Here is a 19,759-nt window from a genome sequence, read left to right as displayed (position 1 = left end):
CTGAGGGGACGGGTGGGACCGCAGGTGTTCCCTTCTCCTTGGAAGCGGCGCCGGACCTTAGGAGGCACGTGACCCCAAACTTTTCCAGGCTCCTGGGCGGCCCTGAGCCGTGGACTTCGGCCTCCGGGGAGCGCGTGGGGGGCGGTCCCCGGTGTCCCCTCGAGCACCCCGCGCCCGGAGCTGCGGGTCCTCGCCGCCGCCGGGGGTGCGGCCTCGGGGAGCGCGTGGGGGGCGGTCCCCGGTGTCCCCTCGAGCACCCCGCGCCCGGAGCTGCGGGTCCTCGCCGCCGCCGGGGGTGCGGCCGGCCCGCGGGCGCCGCCGGGACCGGGCGTTGGCGTCCGCGCTGCGCCGGGCCCGGCTGGTGTCTCCCTTCGGGATCGTCCCGCGCCGGCTTCCGGGTGCAGGCACCTGCGCTGCGTGTTTACTCATCTGTGCGTTTCGTTGCCTGTCCCGCCCCTGCCCAGGTGCCCTGGTGCCCTTCCCAGCCGTCCGCCCGGGCAGCGCGTGGCCATGGGGCTCAGCAGCCTGGAGAAGATGGTTCAGCTGCAGAAGAACACCGCGAACATCAGGAACATCTGCGTCTTGGCTCACGTGGACCACGGTGAGGGTGCTTTGCCGTGGCCTCGTGGGCGAGGAGGGGCCCGGCGTGTCGGGGCGGGCGCGGCGCAGAGGCGGGTCGGTTTCGCTGAAAAGGGTCCGAGAAGCTCGCGGGTCCGACATTTGCGATCAAGGCAGCCGGCTGGCGGTTTGCATGCTGGGGTGTTACATTGTGTTCTGTTCTGTTTTGTTTTGTGTCTCCATTGAAACAAATTTTTGTGTATCCTCACCTGAGGATATGTTTCTATCCATCTGCAGGTAGAGTGGGAGGGAGGGAGGGAGGAAGAGGGCTGTGTGGATGGGTTGCTGGGTTGCCTCCCGCAGGACCCCGACCAGGGCGGGGGGATTGAACTGCAGGCACAGCCGAGGTGCGTGCCCTTGACCGGAATCAAACCCGAGACTCTGGTCCGTAGGCCGATGCTCCCATGCTGAGCCAAACCGGCCAGGACAGATTTTTATTATTACTATTTTATATTTTAAAGGGGATCCGGGCATTGCTTGTATTTAAGGAGTGTTTTATCTGATAGTAGGTTAAACGAGAACTGAAGTGGTCCAAGTATGAAGAATTTTTGGAATGACCCAGGGTATAGCATTCAGAGAAAGAAACAATAACAGCGAAAACATTGCTGTGCTACGTTTTTGTCCTTGTGAGCTATTGAAAGTTTCCGTGCATAGCCATAGCCATAGTTTCCGTGCACCGCTACAGGTACCGGGTGATCTGTGCGATGATCAGGATGAACTTGATCAGAGTCACCGAGGACAGATCGTGGTGACTGGGCGAAGTCGTTTTCGGCGTGTTTTGATCTGCAGGGCAGGTTGTCTCCTCACTGGAGAGCCTGAGCGTGTGTGTACATGACTCCTTGATGCAGAAAAGAAGGCTGCGTTTAAAAGACAAGTCTCTGGGCAGCTTTTCGGTTTGATCGATCGATGGATGAGATCTCCAGAGTTGGAGAAACACAGATTCTAGTGCTATAGAGAGAACTCTGTGTCCTTCCAGAGGATATTCTGTTTAAAACCGTATTCAGACTTTTTCTTTTTGTTAATCCTCACTCGAGGATATTTTTGCATTGATTTTTAGAGAGATTGGAAGGGAGGGAGAGAGAGAAAGAAACATCAGTGTGAGAGAGAGACACCGATTGGTTGTCTCCCGTGTGAGTACCTGCCCTTGGCCAGGAATCAAACCTGTGACTCTCTGGTCCCTGGGTTGACGCTTTCGATGCTGAGCCAAACCGGCCAGGGCTGTAATTAAACTCTTTAAAGTGCCTCCTTGTCTGCCTCACTCAGTATAGGTGAATAGGAAATCTTTGCTGAACCAGTTCTTACGGTTAGATGTTAAAGCTGTAGAGATGTAACACGCCTCCACTTGAAAAAAAGAAATAGAGACTTGGCTGCTGTGACTCAGTTGGTTAGAGTGTCATCCCGTGCACTGAATGGTCTTCTCAGGTTCAGTTCCTGGTCAGGGCACATACCGAGGTTTCCAGTTTGATCCCCGGTTAGGTGCCTATGGGAGGCAACCTGTCGATGTTACTCGCTCCCCCTCCCCCTTCCTTTCTCTCTAGAATCAATGCAAAAAGCGTATTCTTGGGTGAGGATTAAAAAAATAAATAAATAAGAATACATATATATAAAAATAAAATAAGCAGATTTGCATTAATACTGTTATTTCAACAGGAAAAACTACTCTGGCTGACTGTCTCATTTCTAGCAATGGAATCATCTCCAGCCGCCTGGCAGGCAAGGTATGTTGTTACATTTGGTAAATAACTTGGCTGCATTTCAGGAAGTGTCAGCTGTCTACAGTGTGATGAACCATTTGTCGTGTTCTTCGGGATCCTGTAAGTGCAACAAGTCAGGTGATGTCCTGGCACAGTTGTGGAAGTTTGCACAGAGGAAGAGATTCTTCCCAGGTGGAGGAGTTGGGTGGTTTGAGAAGTCAGAGAAACCATCAGCTGGAGGAAAGTAACATGGACAAAGTGGGGAAAGGCTCATTTGTGAGGTGTGCTTGGTTTGAGTGGAAGTTTTGTATATAAGCTACTGAGAGAGAACACGCACTGGTAGAGAGCATGTATTATCAGATTATCAGAGACTTTGAAGGCTGAACTAAGTACCACAGGAAGGTTTCTGGAACCTGTGAGTCATGATAAAAATTGTGTTTTAGGAAATGAAGTTAAAGAGATCTTCATTTCCAGCTGTACTTCGAAAGGACTTGGAGTAATTTACTTGCAGTATAGAAATAGAGATGTTCCTCCTCGTAGTGAATTTGGAATATGAACAGCAGGATTTGTCAGGTGACTGTGCACAGAGAGAAAAAATGGAGAAGCAAATTTGAATCCAAAAAGTATACGTAGGAGACTGAAGAAGAAGCATACACATATAGAATCACAAGAGACAGACTCTTCAGAGGAAGGCCTTTGAGAGGTTGGAGAGGTGAAGAGGAGCCTAGGGTGGGGGCTAAGGAGAGGCAGAAAGGAAACTAGGAGATTTTCACGGGCATGAGCACACACATACACAGACGGTAGTTAACTAGGTGTGTCTAATGCCACACTGCTCAAGAAGAGTGAGGATCAAAAAGGATTATTATGTTTGGCCAGAGGTCATTGGTAGCTTTTAAGAGTTTGGTTTGCCAGAGCTGTGAGAAATGAAGCTTTTCTGAAAATTAAAGAATGAATGCCGGATGAATAAATGTGGGAATCCCATGACAATAAATTGCTCTCAAGGCTTTTAAATGAAAAAAAATTAGTAAGTGTAAAGGTTAAGAAGTTTTCCAAAGTTTGACAGTGGAGGGAAGTAGGGCAGGGAACAGACCATTCTGCAGAGGGAGGAGGGAGGTTAGCGAGGTACTTAGGGCTGAGGAGCTGGAGAAGGGTGGATTCTGCAGCTAAGTGAAGCTACAATCAGTGCTGATGCTCTGCAAGGCCCAGAGAATGGATGCAGGCCCTTATCTGTGGCATTTACGCTTAATGAAAGCCATCAGCTAAGTGGCAATGTTGGAAATATCTTCTACCCTATCATTCTTTTTTTTTAATGTGTATAAAATTTAATTTAGGAAATGGAGTGAAGGCTTCTCTTGCTTCTAGAGACCTTCTGTTTGAATCTCTGTTCAGACTTTATCAACGAGTCTGTGAATAGGAAAGAATGGCTGTGTTCTTGATGAAGGGAAGAAAATTCCCCAAATACTACCTTCTGTGAATTGTTCATGGATGACCAGTCATTCATGGGCTGCCATCTGAACGAGCAGCTCTCTGGGGAGGGTGTGTGGTGTGTGAATACATTTGGAAAGTGGTAATGTCTTGCAGTTTATCTGTGTTCTCTTCCCCATGACAACTTCCATTCTCCATCCCCTCCCCCCTTAAAAAAATAGAAACGACATTTAGTTTAAAGGGTAAGCATTTAAAACCAAAGTCCAAATTATTCCATTTTAATGTTACATTTTAATTCATTGGGAAGTAAGGATGCATATATTGCGTTTTTACAGTTACGGTACATGGACAGCAGAGAAGACGAACAGGTCCGAGGCATCACCATGAAATCCAGTGCCATTTCACTGCATTATGCAAAAGGTGAATCGATCTGTCTATTAAAGAAAAATAGTTTTGAACCTTCTGTGTGTGTTAATTGCATGCCTTAGTTTCTTTGCTTTATATTTCCACAATTGGCATCCTGGCCTCTCCAAATAATTTGTTGTCAGAATCAGACTCTCTGGGCTTAGATGCAGTTGAGGACCTCTAGTTGTCTTGCAGGCAGAAAAACTGGCTGTTCACACCTGGCCTCCATCCACCCAGGTGACTGTGTGGATTTCTTCAGAAGGAAGGTCAGGAGTCCTAGGACCTTGCAGGCTTAGCCTTCGTGTTCCATTTCCTGGCTGGATCCTTGTCCTGTCCTGCGGCCTGTGTGTTGTGTTTAGAGTCTTATTTACGGTACAGTGGGTTGCCATGATCATTACAGCTTGCTATCCTCAAATAAGGATGTCATTTTGACAGTAACTCTAGGAATTGAAAAGGATTATTATGTTTGGCCAGAGGACATTGGTAGGTGGCCACAGCTATGGGAATGGAAGCCTTTCTGGAAATTAAGGAATTTGTGTGGGATGCATACATGTGACCTTCCCATGACAATATGTTATTCTCAAGGCCCCAGTGCACTTTGGAATCCTTAACCTAGTGTTCGGCAGCCACTACCAGTGAAATCTTACTTTGCGGCATGAAATGCGTGCCGTCTCGAGTACAGTGGTCGAAGGCGTGTCTTTGGAGTTAGGTGGGCTTGAACTTCCGCTCTACCATTTTGCAGTATTTGGTCTTAGATAGTGTACCTCAGTGTCGCATTCTAGCTGCATGTCCTGCAGAAAGACATTCAACTTTTTGTGCCCCTGTGTTCTGCTCTGTGAAATTGGGCTAATGGTAGTAACTGCCACAAAGGGTTGTTGTAGGTAGATATTAATAATGTCTGTAAAATGCGTGTAACAGTGCCAGGCACAGATGTGAGCTCTGGCCTTGGTTATTGTTGTTGTTTTATCAGTATCGGTATCACTTAGGGCAGAGGCCAAGTCATCAAGTTGTTAGCATCACGCTGGGGACCCTTCCCGGCTCGTGACGACGCGCAGCCGTGGCAGTTCTGGGGCCGCGGAGCTGAGGAGCAGAGCTGGGAGGGAGCAGCGGTCGAGTGTATCGGTATCACTTAGGGCAGAGGCCAAGTCATCGAGTTGTTAGCATCACGCTGGGGAACCTTCCCGGCTCGTGACAACGCGCAGCCGTGGCAGTTCTGGGGCCGCGGGAGCTGAGGAGCAGAGCTGGGAGGGAGCAGCGGTCAAGTGCATGTGCAGTGCTGGAGCCTTCGGATTATTTTGCCTTTAGAAGAGAATTATGTCAAATTAGTAATAAATGGGGAGTAAGGATAGAATTCTAATGAATTACTGTTTTTCTGCATGGGTTACTTACGTTTTAATGTTAAATCTCTGTAACTTGGATGGCCAGTTGTTCTAGTTTGCCTGGGGCTGACGTAGGGTTAGTGGGATGTGACACTTGGTGCTAAAACAGGGCAAGTCAGCATGTGTGGTCACCCTGCTGTAAGCTTAATGCTTTTATTGTGAGGATTGCAGGAGATAGTATATGTGAGGACACTTAGAACACTGCTTGGCACATGGTAACTGCTCCTTACATTTTTGTAGAATTCACTGAATTTTTTTTTTTTTTTTTTTAATCCTCACCTGAGGGTATTTTTCCATTTTTTGTACAGATAGAATGGGAGGGAGAGAGAGAAACATCGATGTGAAGGGACACATCGAGTGGCTGCCACCCGCACGACCAACCAGGGCCGGGGACAAACTGCAACTGAAGTACATGCCCTTAGCGGGAACCGAACCCGGGTCTCTCTGGACCGCAGGCCGACACTCTAACCGCTGAGCCAAACTGGCCAGGGCGAATTCACTGAATTTTGATTGAGCAGATTCATACCTGCTTTTTGAGATTTTGTAGGGAAGGAGTTGCCCAACTGCTTTGTGTCTTTTTAAGTTGGCATTTCCTGCCCTGGCTGGTTTTGCTCAGCGGTTAGAGCATCGGCCCGCGGACCAGAGAAACCCGTGTTCGGTTCCCACTAAGGGCACGTACCTCAGTTGCAGTTAGTCCCAGCCCCGGTTGGGGTCGTGTGAGTGGCAGCCAGTCGATGTGTCTCTCTCACATTCGATGTTTCTCTCTCTCCCTCCCTCCCTTTCTCCCTCCTGCTCTGTCTGAAGATAAATGCAAAAATGTCCTTGAGTGAGGATAAAAAGAAATAAGTTGACATTTCCTGCTTTGGCCCCTTTGAACAGCCTTCCTTCTCCGACATTGGTTTGTTTTAGTTTCAACTTCCCAATCAGTAAAATGAGTATAGTAATGTTTATCTAATAGGGTTACAGTAAGAATTCAATAATGTGTGATTAGCACATTAAAATTGTTTACTTAGCACAGTGCCTGGCTTACAGGAGGCTCTTAGTAAGTGGTAACTATTAGAATAAAGTCTTTGAATGTTTTATAATGATACTGTTTGGAATCAATATTCCATCAGTGGGAATTCTAGATTGGCACGACAGCTGTTGATTGAGCCTGTGCCATCTCTACCTTCACAGTCATCTCCAGATGCTTTCTTATTCCGGATGCCTGAGGAAGAGTGTGGTACCCTGCATGGCTGACAATGTCTGTCCTCACATTTCATTTCAGATAACGAGGAGTACCTGATTAATCTGATAGACTCTCCGGGACACGTGGATTTCTCCTCCGAAGTGTCGACGGCTGTTCGCATCTGTGATGGGTGCATCATTGTGGTCGATGCTGTGGAAGGAGTCTGTCCGCAGGTAGTGGGTTGGGAAGTGACAATACGTAACTGTTCAGGAAGGTGGGGAAAGAGGAGGAACTGACTGGTTGATTACTATGTGCACTTAGATTTCATTGAGAATCAGAAAGTTGGTTTTACGTTTTATAATTTGATAACGTTCTAGTCTGTTACGGAGTTAAATTTCCCAAGTTTTAAAGGGATGTTAGAGAGGATGACTTTAACTTAGGTACTTGAAGTGTCTCTGATATCTTCTTACAGAGGGACTCAGCAAAAGTGGGAGAAATGTTGAATTTTGGGATGCTATGGTGGTTTTACTCCCAATGGGAAAGGTTTCTGAACTGAGAGGTTATTGGGAGCAGACTCCTGAGCTAGTTCTCCCCTAGGTAAGAGAACTCCTCCTCTGTTGGCTTTGCAGTCTACAGTTGTGCCTCTGTCTCCCTCCACACACGCCGCCCTCTCTCCCTCCTTCCTCTCCTGCTCTTCCACATCCTCCATCTAGTGTTTGTCATCTTTTCCTTCGAAGTTGGAAAAGTTCACCCCTAAGGCTAGCTTGAAACATTTAGCTCTGGTGGGCATGGAATTCGAGAGTGTCTCTATTCTTAGTTATTTTTTTGTTTTGTTTTTGTGGGGGGTTTTTGTTTGTTAATCCTTACCCGAGGATATTTTCCCATTGATTTTCAGATTGAGTGGAAGGGAGAGAGGGTGGGGGGTGGGGAGAGGGAGAGAGAGAGACAGAGAGATAGAGACATTGATGCAAGACAGAAACATCGATGCAAGAGAGACACATCGATTGGTTGCCTCCCGCACGACCCCGACCAGGGCCAGGGATCGAACCTGCAAGCGAGGCACGTGAACTCTCGACCCTTCGGTCCAAGGTACGGGTTCGTGCGGGAGGCACTAATCGATGTGTCTCTCTTGCATCGATGTTTCTGTGTTGCATCAATGTCTCTCTCCCTCTTTCTTTCTCCCTCCCACTCTCCCTCCCTCTTTCCCTTCCACTCTATCTGAACATCTAACTGCTCTAACTGCTGAAGCAAACCTGCCAGGGCTAATCTCAGTTTTTTAAATAATTTTTTCTTGAAACCTTGTGTTTTATCTTATAAATGTTGTCACTTTATATCCTACCTCTTTTTTTTTTTTTTTCATCCTCACCTGAAGACTGTTTTTTTTTTGTTTTTTTTTACATTCATCTTCAGATAGAGCGGGAGGAAAAGAGGGGAGAAGAGAGAGAGAGAGAAAAACATTAATGTGAGAGAGACACATCGAGTGGTTGTCACCCACACGACCCCAACCGGGGCTGGGGACAAACTATAACCAAGGTACGTGCTCTTAGCGGGAACCAAACCCGGGACTCTCTGGTCCGCAGACCGACGCTCTAACCACTGAACCAAACCAGCCAGGGCATATCCTACTTCTTAATACACCCTTGTTTGTTCTAATGTTTAGTTACATTTTATAGAAAGAAGAACTAAAGGTTTAAATTAAGTGGAGGAAAGTTGATAATTCTAAGAGGTGCCCTAATTATCCTGTAGCTTCCCCTCTGATTTCCCTTAGGGCACAGGTAGCTCAGCTTGAGGAGCACAGACTTGGTCTGTGTGGTGCTTCAGGCATCCTGATAAGTGAGTGAGCAGACCTGGCCTCAGCAGAGTGGTGGTGAATGCCGGGAGACAGGATTATGCTCAGTGAGGTGCACATAGGGACTTTGGCAGAATGTTCTGCTCTTTCACCAATTTATTGGCAGCATAAGTGTTTGTTTTATATTTATTCAGTAAAATCTGTATGTGTGCGTGTAAAATTCCACCAAACTCCTCACTGTCTTTTACACAGTTTTACGTATCTTAGTCAGTTTCATGAAGGCAGGGACGATTTCTAGCCTGTAGTTCTTTGCTGATGTGTTCTGTACTTTGTGTATGTCTAGAGAGCACCTGTGTCTGCCTGGCATAGTCTGAGTTACAGTGAAGGAGTGTGGAGATGAGCTGATCATTGGTCCAGATTTTCGCTGTGTTCTGTTTCAATCACGAGCTTTGTTTCCTCTCTGCTGGATCAGACGCAGGCGGTTCTGCGGCAGGCCTGGCTCGAGAACATCCGCCCAGTCCTGGTGATTAATAAGCTAGACCGCTTGATCGTGGAGCTGAAGTTCACCCCGCAGGAGGCCTATTCTCACCTCAAGAATATTTTAGAACAGGTATTTTATTTTTTACTTCTGTCTTAAAAATCAGGGCTCAAAGAAGAGTTTTAAGGAGTTGCTAAGTTGAATACTAGGCATTGCTATGGAAAATTCACTTCGAATTTGTTCATTTAAGATGCACATGTGCTGGAATGACTGTACTTCAGCAGAGGTAGCAGGACACGCGCCCTCTCAGGAGTCCCCTCCTCCTGGAAGCACCCTTGTGCCTGAAACTTAGACAATAAGTTATAATGCTCTGTTGTTTATAATTTTGTAAGTTGGTTCCAACAGGAGACAATATTAGCAGGCCCTTTGGTTTTTCATGACCTGTCTTGAGATGAACTTTTACCCAAACATACATTCATTTTATTCAGCAGACATTTACATAGTTACATGTTGAATAATGAGTTCTTGGATGTCCATCAGGTGCGGGAGATTGTGACTATAATGACAGAAAGGTCAGAGTCCCTATTTTCAAAGATCTCACAGTGTGGAGGGAGAGACAGACAAGCAGTCGAGGTATCTGGAGAACGATGAGGTGAGCCCTGATGTGACTGGGATCACAGGTGAGGCCACCTCACTCGTCGGCTCCAGAGGGAAGAGAGGGAAAGTTTCACAACAGAAGCCGTGAGACTGAAGAAAGATAGTGTTTGCCAGGTAGAAGATTGTGGCGGGGCATTTGACAGAGAAGGAATAAATGTACAGTCAGTCGTAAAGGCAAGAAAAAGCATAGTACAGTGTTTTGTTCAAAGAACTGTATAGCTGTCACGTTACACAGTGACAAGAGGTGGGAGTAGAAAGGAATAGAGGGCTTACATGCGAACCTCGTGTGCCATGCGTGGAGGTTTGAACTTTCTTCTTCAAGCAAGGGAGCACCATGGTGAGACCAACTGGAGAATCTCGGAAGGGGGAACGTGGAGCAGCAGTGGACAAGAACGGCAGTGGGTCTGGCTCCCTGGAGACACACGGCAGCGGAGTGGGCACAGGGAGGCAGTCCTGCCTGCAGAGGAAGGGGACAGGCCGGCAGGGTTGCAAACGTGGACAGGCTGATGGGTTGGGGTGTGGGGGGCTTGCAGGAGTGTTGAAGAATAGGCTCCATTTTCTCTCTGAGATGGGAAATAAGACGACAGTTACAATGGTTGGGAGTTAGAGGTCAGAAAGAGGGCCTGCAGGGGGTGGGGAAAGTTCAGTTGACAGGAGAAATGGCCACGGAGTTGCCTGAGGTCGCAAGCGAGGATCGAGGGGTTGAGACCATGTGTTCCCAGGGACGCCAGGCCTCAGTGCTGAAAAACAAGGTGAGGCATGATATATTAGTGTTTGTATTCAAGTAATAATCTCAAAAATGACCTTTCCAGAGCCTTACAATTCAGTTTCGCTGCGTTCAGGAAGAATGGGTTGATAACATGGAAGTTATTTATTGTGGTAAGCGTCTATTTAACATGAGCCTAAACTGACTGATGGATGACTCTAGGCTTAACCAGTGTTAGTCACGGGGTCTTCTACCATGGGCACACTAATCATCTGATTGACATTCTGCCATTTTACCATCTCTCCTAGATTAATGCTCTCACGGGAACTCTTTTTACTTCTAAAGTCCTAGAAGAACGAGCAGAGAGAGAGAGCGAATCCCAGGGGAACCCAAATTCCGACCCAGGAGAGCAAGTGTATGACTGGAGCACTGGCCTGGAGGACACAGATGACTCTCACCTGTACTTCTCTCCAGACCAGGGGAACGTGGTGTTTGCAAGTGCGATAGATGGCTGGGGCTTTGGGTAGGTTCTTCTGCGTCTAATTAACTCTCTCTGTGGATTGTATACGCAACTGATATTTAAATTGAACTTTTTATTTTGAGACATTTATAGATGCACTACAGTTGTAAGAAAGAATACAGAGTTTTCTTTTTACTGATCCCTGGAGTAGGCAGCAAGCCAGGGCCTGTTTTCTTCTTGAGGCAATAACTGCACCAGTGGGTGCCCACCATGGCCCTCCTGTCCTCTCGAGTGGTGGCTGAGGTGGGGGAGACACAGGGCTGCTTCTGTCCGCCCTGTCGGGGAGGATGTGGGGCTGCGGAGAGGTGAGAGTGTGCAGAATGGTTCCCTCCTCCAGAAGGACGCAAGCACAGGTTAACAGTATAGTGATGACAATAAACAGCATCATTTATAGTCATATAAATTACTTCTTCTATGAATAAGTGGTATGTCATGTCTGTGTCATAAATATAAATAATATAATAGTAAAATATTGGAATTTTTTTTAAAGACCTCTGCTAAATAAGTAACTGTTGTATCAAATGGGAAATAAAGTTTCCCAGCGTGAACTGCTCTGAGAGTGAGGGACGCGTGAGGCCGGCTCCAGAACCTCGCACCTGTCTCTGTATCTGAGTCTTGATTCTCGGCTGGCTCTCTTCTGTCTCTGGCCTCTGAGAGGAGACCTGGACACTTACCTTAGTTGTTTCTCACAGTGTCTGCCTCTGCTTCTAGGCTACTGCCTGATGCTCTTCGCAGTCCGGGTCCGATCTGGTTATTAACTTCCACCCTCTCGCTTCGCATTGCTGTTGTCAGGCTGCCTGTGTCGGCTAATTAGGCCGAGTGCTTGTTGGCCGCCGGATTCCAAGCACTGCAGCTGGCTGGCATGTAAAGAATTGTCTGCAGTGTGTTAACTTTGGGTTTCTTTTAAGATGCTGCTACTTTGAGAGTTAGACTCAGACCTTAGGTTAAAAATAGTGTTCACTGCAGAAAAGAGGTTTTTCCTAGTCCATGATGCAGACAAGGCAGACAGTGCATAGCACTCTGACTTGCTGGGTGTCTGCTCTCACGCGGCCGGGAGCGCAGCTGAGGCTCAGGAGGGGAGAGGCCATTTGTGCGTGTGTTTCCTCTCTACCCCAGGATGCTAAACCCCTTTGCAGGTTCTGGCTGTGCAGTACATTTTCTTTAAGTTTTTTTTTCTTTATTGATTTTAGAGAGAGAAGAAGGGAGAGAGAGAGAGAAACATCGATGAGCGAGAACATCTGTTGGCCACCTCCTGCATGCCCCCCACTGGGGATCGGGCCCACAACCGGGGCATGTGCCCTGAGCGGGAATCGAACCAACAACCTCTTGGTGCAGGGTCGGTGCTCAAACACTGAACCACACCGGCCAGGCGAAGTTTGTTTTCTTTGTGAGCAGCAGGCACCCAGAGCAGGGAAGGCTGAAACAATTTTTGTTGGCATAGCTGCACTGGGCTACTGAAGCCTGTATTTCCTTGGCCACTGTCCCCCTATCCTGTTTTACATGCAGAATTAACAAAGGGAGCCCTGGCTGGGGGGGTTAGTTGGCACATTGTCCCACACACCAAAAAGGTTGTAGGTTTGATTTCCGGTTAGGACACATACCTAGGGTGCAGGTTATATCCCCCGTCGGGGTGTGTATGGGAGGCAATCAGTCGATGTTTCGCTGTCACGTCGGTGTTTCTGTAGCATGAATTCTGATTTATATAAAGGTGGAGAGAAGTCGCTAAGAACATGGGCTCTGGGGCCAGACTGCTTGGGGTGAACCCAACTTCACTATCACCTATGGAATATCTGTTCCTCTTTATCCTTTCTGTGAAAGTGGGAGATCATTAGGCCCTGCCTTGTAAGAGAGTAGGAATGATTACATTCAGTAATATATTTGAAGCACTGTGGATCGAATAGTGTCTGGCGCAGAAAATGTCAGGTGTTAGCTATACTCATTGTTTTTACTAATAACATAAACACTTGCTTTTCTTTCAGCATTGAGCATTTTGCCAAAATCTACAGTCAAAAAATTGGCATAAAGAAGGAAGTTCTTTTGAAAACATTATGGGGAGATTATTATATAAATATGAAGGCTAAGAAGATTATGAAGGTTGATCAGGTAATGTGGCATGTGTCCCTTTTGAATGTTGGTTCCCTGCTTTAAGGGAACCTGTACTGGAACACCTTTAATAGATGTAATTTGGCTTTGGCTTATTCGGTCAGTTCATGGAGGATTTTTCACTGTGGATATGTGGTTAAAGGTCATGAATCTTATATCCAAGTACTGCTCAGCTGGAGGACTTTACATACAGGGAACAAAGAATTGCTTTTTTCTTTCTTTAGAGGAGAAAAATCTCAGGTCCTGGTTACTTGAAGACACATACTGTACATCATGCATTTGTGTGTCCCCTTTACAATACACAGACATCTCTTTCGCACATCTCTGTGTGGCCCACGCTGCATGCCTAGTCTCAGCCAAGGCCTTCTCTGACCAGTGCCAGCCACCGTGAGTGCTCATGGGAGGGCAGGGCTCCCTGGAAGCCTGCCTTCTGTAGACTCGGGACTGCCGAGTCACATGACCTCAGAGTGGCCTTTCCTGAAGCTTTTTTCCTAAATGTAAAATTCAGGGGTTTATGAATTTATTCTCATTGAAAAGCGTGAATATTCTTTTTAGAAAGTACTCATAAAGGCACAGGAAAGAAACAGTTCAGAGACCAGCAGCCGCCAATGCTATGGTTTTAATTTCTTTCATTCTTTTTAAATAGATATGTACATCCCTCAGTTTAGATTATACTATTTATATCATGTGGCTGCTTTTTTGCTTAATAGTATGTCTAAAAAAACATGGTGAGCATCTTTTCTTTTCCATGAAATGCTTTTCATAAACAGTATATTTGAAAAGGAGCCAGTGCGGTGAAATGGGAAGGGCATGTTTGAGAGTCTGGTTGAATGTTGGCCCAGCACTCACCCTCCCTGTGACCTGTGTCTCAGTTTTTTCATCTGTAAAATGGAGGTGGTTATAACCCTATGAAGTCATCCAAGAAGAGCCTGGAGAACAGCTCCTGTCATTACTTTTTGTTGGTATTATAAGTACCCTGTTATTATTTTATGTTGTCAGTGCATCGTTTATGTAGTCACTCTCCTAATATTGGACATAGTTTCTATTTCTAGTTTTCAGTTGTGTTTATAAGAAAAGCTATGGTGGGCATCTTTGCTTAAATTTTTTGTCTTCATGGTGACTTTTTTTTAACCAAATATTCAAAGTTAATGACTTAATTTCCTGATACCTTGCCACCAGCTTCAGACAGGAGGTCTCAGTTCATAGTCTGCCTGACATGACATGAGAGTGTCCATCTCAAGCTCTTCAGACAGGAGGTCTCAGTTCATAGTCTGCCTGACATGACATGAGAGTGTCCATCTCAAGCTCTTCAGACAGGAGGTCTCAGTTCATAGTCTGCCTGACATGACGTGAGAGTGTCCATCTCAGGGGCTCTGGCTGTTTTATTATGCTGCATAGTTTGATAAGAGAAATGGTAGGTTTTAAAAATTCATTTCTCCTTCCTCGAAGTTGATTATTTTTTATGTTTAAGAACATCCTCATGCAGGGTCAAGTTTTCGGTTTCACCTTGGGTGTGAAATGGTTCTTTGACAACAGTAGTGGGGTAGCCGCAGTGATATATCATTTGTGAAGTCCATAGTTCCCGTAGGAAGAGAGCAGTGGCTTATTATAATCACTTTCCCCCACTTTGCTGTTTAATAAATATTTGCTAATAGAAATGTGACTTACTGATAATAAAACATGCCAGGAATGAATATTTAAGATACCTATTACATACTCGGAAACCTAAGCATATATGTTCTTTTTTACAGGCAAAAGGAAAGAAACCGTTATTTGTACAGTTAATCCTGGAAAATATATGGAGTTTGTATGATGCTGTCCTGAAAAAGTAAGACTATTATAAAACTGTTTATCTTCGGGCAGTATCATTTGCCTCAGTTTCCAGTTTGATGAGTCATACTCGGGAAAGCTGAGAGAGACGAGCAGGTGAAGCGAGCCCGTTCAGATGAGCCGACTACAGGGCTGGAGAGTGTGTGAAGGAACGTGTGCGACCCCGTCAGGGCTGACACCAGGAGGGGCAGAGCGGGCGGGCAGAGCGCTGAGCTGAGAGATAAGGGGTGGGAAGGAACACTGGACTCTGTTTTTACAGACCCCGTTGAAATAAAGTAGTCATTGTAGTAGAAAGGCACTTGCTGTCTAGGATCATTAATGGGGAACTTGGGCAAACAGTTGCTTGATACAAGTGAAAAAGAAAGTTTGCTTTAGTGAGTTTAGTTTCTAGGTTACTTCAGAGTTGGAGTAATGCCATTTTAGTGTGCATTTGTAAAATCGCTTCACTGGGTGACATAGCTTGTTTACAGAGGCTGTGGCACAGCACCCCATGCACAGTTCTGAAGAAGGTCCGTGTGACAGTGCGAGCGTGGAGACTGAGCAGTCCTCCACTGTGGTCGGGGCTCTTTCCAGTCGTTTCTAGTGGGGTTGTTTGTAGAAAAAGTAACACATTAGGAATACATGTTTCGAGTAATGTTGGGTGTCTTTTCCTTGCTGCTCCTTCATATCTCTATGTGACCTTCCCCTCCACCCCAAACCTGTGTGTTTTCTTGTAGGGACAAAGAAAAAATTGATAAAATCGTGACTTCTTTAGGATTAAAAGTTGGAGTCCGGGAAGCTCGACATTCGGATCCGAAAGTCCAGATCAGTGCCATTTGTGGGCAGTGGCTGCCCATATCCCATGCTGTCCTTGGTATCCTTACTGTGATGGTTGCAGTGGAACCTTGGTCCTGATAGAGCAAGAGGGCAGTTGTTGGCAACCAAGAAACCCTCCGGAAGTAATGCGTTCCAGTCCGAACTCAGTCTTCCGTGGTATTTTTGTGGTGTTCTACTATGAAACTGGATTTGTGCCTTAAAAATCATACTAATACCAAATATTTGTACTAATACCAGTCCAAACGAATGTTCTTCTAAGGACATATTTCTTTTATTTTTGTTTAATCTGTAAAAATAGAAACTTTTATTATACTAAGATTTATATGTTAAGTAGATAATTTAGGTGTTTGTGTTAGATCACTTTTATTTAGTACCATATTTTTTTAGTGTGTTGATATTTCCCATCATATTTGCGATTCCAAAAAGACTTAATTTTAAGTGACTTTCATTAACTGAGATAATTTTATAGATGGACTGAAACTCTCCTCATTGATTTGCGTGTACAGTAGTGCCCGTGTGGTGGGCAGGGCGCCGTGTCGTCTCGGCCCACCGCTCGGATGGACACCTGCCCTGCGCTGACACTGGCTCTAGAGGGGACTTTCCTCTGGCAGAGCTAGTGGTGGTGGTGGTTTTATTAAAGTTTATAGAGACTGAGACCATATGAAAACATTTTAGGATTTCACGGTCACAGGCAGATAACTTGTGAAGCGAGCGCTGTTTTCGCTTGTTCTCTAGGTCATCAGCACGTCAGAATATCTGCTGTAGTCCTTCCTGGGCGTCAGAGTCCAAGGAGTCCCTGGAGTTGCATCCATACTCTGAGATAGATGTAGAAAGTAATGCTGCCTGACAGCCCAGGCTGTTTTGTGGAGCGTACATTGTTACCTCAGTATTTAGTGTGTATCGTGTATCTCTTCCTTGGTGGGGTGCAGGTCCTCAAGTGTTTGAGTCCTTAACAACAGACTTCAGCTATGGTGTGTCAGAAACTTCCTAGTCCCCTTGAGATATCATCCGAGAGAGTGGAGAGGCTGATGTGCACAGGGTCGCAGACCTTTGACTCTCTTCCAGCAGAGACCCAGGCGCTGAAAGCAGGTGAGTAAGGGGAACCTGGCAGGCACCCTCGTTTCCTTTATATTCCTCACCGGAGGAAATGCTCTACCTGTTGTCAGACAAGAGTGGAAGGAAGGGAGAGAAAGAGACAGAGAAACATTGACATGATAGAGCCACATCGACTGGTTGTCTCCCGCACGACCTGACCAGGGCCAGGGACGAACCACAACCAAGGTACGTGCCCTTGACTGGAGTCGAACCCGAGACTCATTGGACCACGGGCCCACACTCTAACTGCAGAGCCAAACCGGCCAGGGCTGTGGTTCATGTTTAATTCTGACTTTGGAATATTTTTTTCTTGTTTGAATTTTACTGGTGGATTCTTTAACTTATCAATAAAATATTTTGATGTGGAGTGATTTTTTAAAAGCATTACTATTACCTCCAGTGTAGGCTAAGAAAAATGTCAATATGTGCTATGAATTGTATAAAATCTATAGATTTAGGCCCTTGCCGGGTGGCTCCATTGGTTGGAGCATCATCCCATACACCAAAAGGTTGTGGGTTTGATTTCCAGTCAAGGCACATACCTAGGTTGTGGGTTCGATCCCTGGTCAGGACATGTCCAGGAGGCAACCGATAGATGTTATCTCTCACATCAGTGTTTTTCTCTCTCTCTCTCTTCTCTCCATCCCGCAATGTTTTCTCTCTCTAAACATATCCTGGGGTGAGGATTAAAAGGAAAAATTTTTTTGTAGACTTAGGGAAAGCTGACATCTTTATAATAATGGATCTCAGTTTATTTCTAAGATTTGTCATTACTGTCATGATAGTATATTTTTGTCTGTTTTCTAACTTGTTATTGTGGGGATTGGTAGAAAAGCTATTGATTTTTATGTATTTTATCAGCAGGCTCCTTTGTTGACCTTTGGTAATATTCCTCAGTTCTGTGCCTTCTCCATTGGATAGAGAGAAACATTAATTAGGGCTTGTGGTGGGTGGTTAACCCATTTCCTGGTTTCAGTTCTGTATAGGAGTTGTCCCAGCCCTCCTCCCACCCTGTTAATTTTGCTTTTCTTTTCTTATTTTTGCCATTTCTACTTGTTCTTGCTCTACTTTTCCAGCAATTTTATAGTTTTCTAAGTGGAATTTTTATTGTAGTTATAAAAGATTATAGACTGCTAACATATTTAGATGATGCCATAGTCAAAACATCTTAATTATTCTTCAGAAAAATCTGGATTTTTAATAAGGGAAAAAATAATGACATGTTTGCTTTCTGTTTGTTTAGCTTTTATGAAATGTGGAAGTGAAGATACTGCTCCAGTTATTATATTTGTTTCCAAAATGTTTGCAGTTGATGCTAAGGCTTTGCCTCAGAATAAGCCAAGGTAAGGGTAAGGGGAGGTTGGGCTGGGGAAATGGTGTATGTTGGTGGAAGGATGGGTATCTGAGAAAGGTACATGCTACTATGAGGCTCTCTGTGGGAACATGGGCTCTTTTTTTTTTTTATCCTCACTTAAGGACGTTTTTGCATTTATCTTCAGATAGAGCGGAGGGAGAGAGGGAGGAAGACAAAGAGAGAAACATCGACATGAGAGAGAGACACATTGAGTGGTTGCCACCCACACAACCCCAACTGGGGCTGGGGACAAACTGCAACCGAGGTACGTGCCCTTAGTGGGAACCAAACCCGGGACTTTCTGGTCCGCAGGCCGGCGCTCTAACCGCTGAGCCAAACCAGCCAGGGCGGGACATGGGCTCTTGCATGTCAGCTCACAGGCTCAGAATAGCTGGGGACACAGCATTCGCAGAGAAAGCCCGATAGGCCTCCTCTCCTGTTGGTACAGCTCGGAGAGCACTTGGAGGGACCTTCTGCCTGGAAGGGACCTGGAGCCGGTGGTCACCCAGTCACATTAACACTTGTGTTTTCCTTCTGGAGCCGCCCGGGAGGTGCCGATGCTGACCTGTCTGTGCTGTCCCGCAGGCCTGTCACTCAGGAAGAGATGGCGCGGAGGCGCGAGCGCGCACGGCAAAGGCACGCGGAGAGGCTCGCAGCGGCGCGGGGCCAGGCGCCCGTGGGGCGCTCCTCCGACGGGGGTGCTCTCGAAGCAAGTCCGGAGGCAGAGGAGCCGCCAGGTGCAGCCCTCCTGAACAGGCCGTGGTGCAAAGTCTTTTTCTGCTTAATTTGGGACACTCATCCTTTAGCTCTTGAGCTTCTAGCTTGAATTGTAGCTTTTATCAGTATTCTGTTATTCCTGGTGTTTTCTTTCCCAAAACTGGGCCAAATGTACATCATCCTCACTGTCCCCTCTGTCTCCAGGCAGCGCCCAGAGAGCATTCCTGGCACTCATTGTCTTCTTGTTCCTGGCAGGGGAGCAGCAGGGGCAGAGTGAGACCCCCGACCCTGTGCCACAGGAAGAAAGCAACCAAGAGACTTTCATTGCGTTTGCTCGGGTGTTCAGTGGTGTGGCTCGAAGAGGCAAGAAAATTTTTGTTTTGGGGCCCAAATACAGTCCTGTGGAGTTTCTGCAGCGGGTAAGAATTAAAAGTAAAACATTAGTATATTGTTTCAAGGTTTTGATATCTTTTAGGTTGGTGAGATTGGTGATTACCTTATCGGTAGATTTATTGTCTCGAGAGAGGCACATTGGATGAATTCATATATCTCCTTTTGTGTTGCCTTGGTAACATTTGGTGAACCTGTCTCATGTAGTAGCATTTAGGAAACTGGTATACAAACCAAGTTTTCAGGCCTTAATAGTTACAAGGCTTTTCTCTTCAAGGCTGGAAGAAAGAACTGGTAAGAACAGATGTCATGCTAGAGCCAGGACAGATCTTCAGGAAATAGGGAGATCCAAAATCTTGGGTGCAGGGCCTGGACAGTGAGCTGGGACAAGCACTAGTCGCACACCAGGCAGTCTGTAAGCAGGTGAACAGCTCGCATCCAAATGTGCCTGAATCAAAGGGCAAAAGGAATGGCAAGCTGAACAGAACATTTAGGAATAGTAATTAAACACTGGAGCTCATGGGAGGGTGAAGTTGCCAGAGGTCCAGGGAGCCAGGCAGGATCAGCAAGAAGCAGACAGAACTTACTCGTCAGGTTACATGAAAAGCCTGCTAA

At 46.2% G+C, this 19,759-nt stretch overlaps 1 protein-coding gene across 2 annotated transcripts in view; it reads left to right on the top strand.

Moving 5' to 3' along the window:
* Positions 1-464: 464 nt before the first annotated feature.
* Positions 465-19,759, top strand: part of EFL1 (elongation factor like GTPase 1) — a 77,854-nt gene continuing 58,559 nt past the window's right edge. For both annotated transcript variants that reach the window (XR_004961473.1, XM_036277915.1), the window contains exons 1-13: positions 465-601; positions 2,269-2,336; positions 4,073-4,157; positions 6,789-6,922; positions 8,951-9,088; positions 10,628-10,842; positions 12,819-12,942; positions 14,694-14,770; positions 15,489-15,625; positions 16,555-16,677; positions 17,927-18,026; positions 18,623-18,774; positions 19,010-19,173. Coding sequence is in view for 1 of the 2 variants with exons in the window: in XM_036277915.1 (XP_036133808.1) it covers positions 511-601; positions 2,269-2,336; positions 4,073-4,157; positions 6,789-6,922; positions 8,951-9,088; positions 10,628-10,842; positions 12,819-12,942; positions 14,694-14,770; positions 15,489-15,625; positions 16,555-16,677; positions 17,927-18,026; positions 18,623-18,774; positions 19,010-19,173 (1,608 nt within the window). In the remaining variant the exon portion in view is untranslated. The remainder of the gene's footprint in view (positions 602-2,268; positions 2,337-4,072; positions 4,158-6,788; positions 6,923-8,950; positions 9,089-10,627; positions 10,843-12,818; positions 12,943-14,693; positions 14,771-15,488; positions 15,626-16,554; positions 16,678-17,926; positions 18,027-18,622; positions 18,775-19,009; positions 19,174-19,759) is intronic.

This window comes from Molossus molossus, unplaced genomic scaffold, assembly GCF_014108415.1.
Source record: "Molossus molossus isolate mMolMol1 unplaced genomic scaffold, mMolMol1.p scaffold_m16_p_24, whole genome shotgun sequence".
Lineage (NCBI taxonomy): Eukaryota > Metazoa > Chordata > Mammalia > Chiroptera > Molossidae > Molossus > Molossus molossus.
The sequence above is the reverse complement of the archived record's forward strand: the minus strand, read 5'-3'. Positions and strand labels throughout refer to the sequence as shown.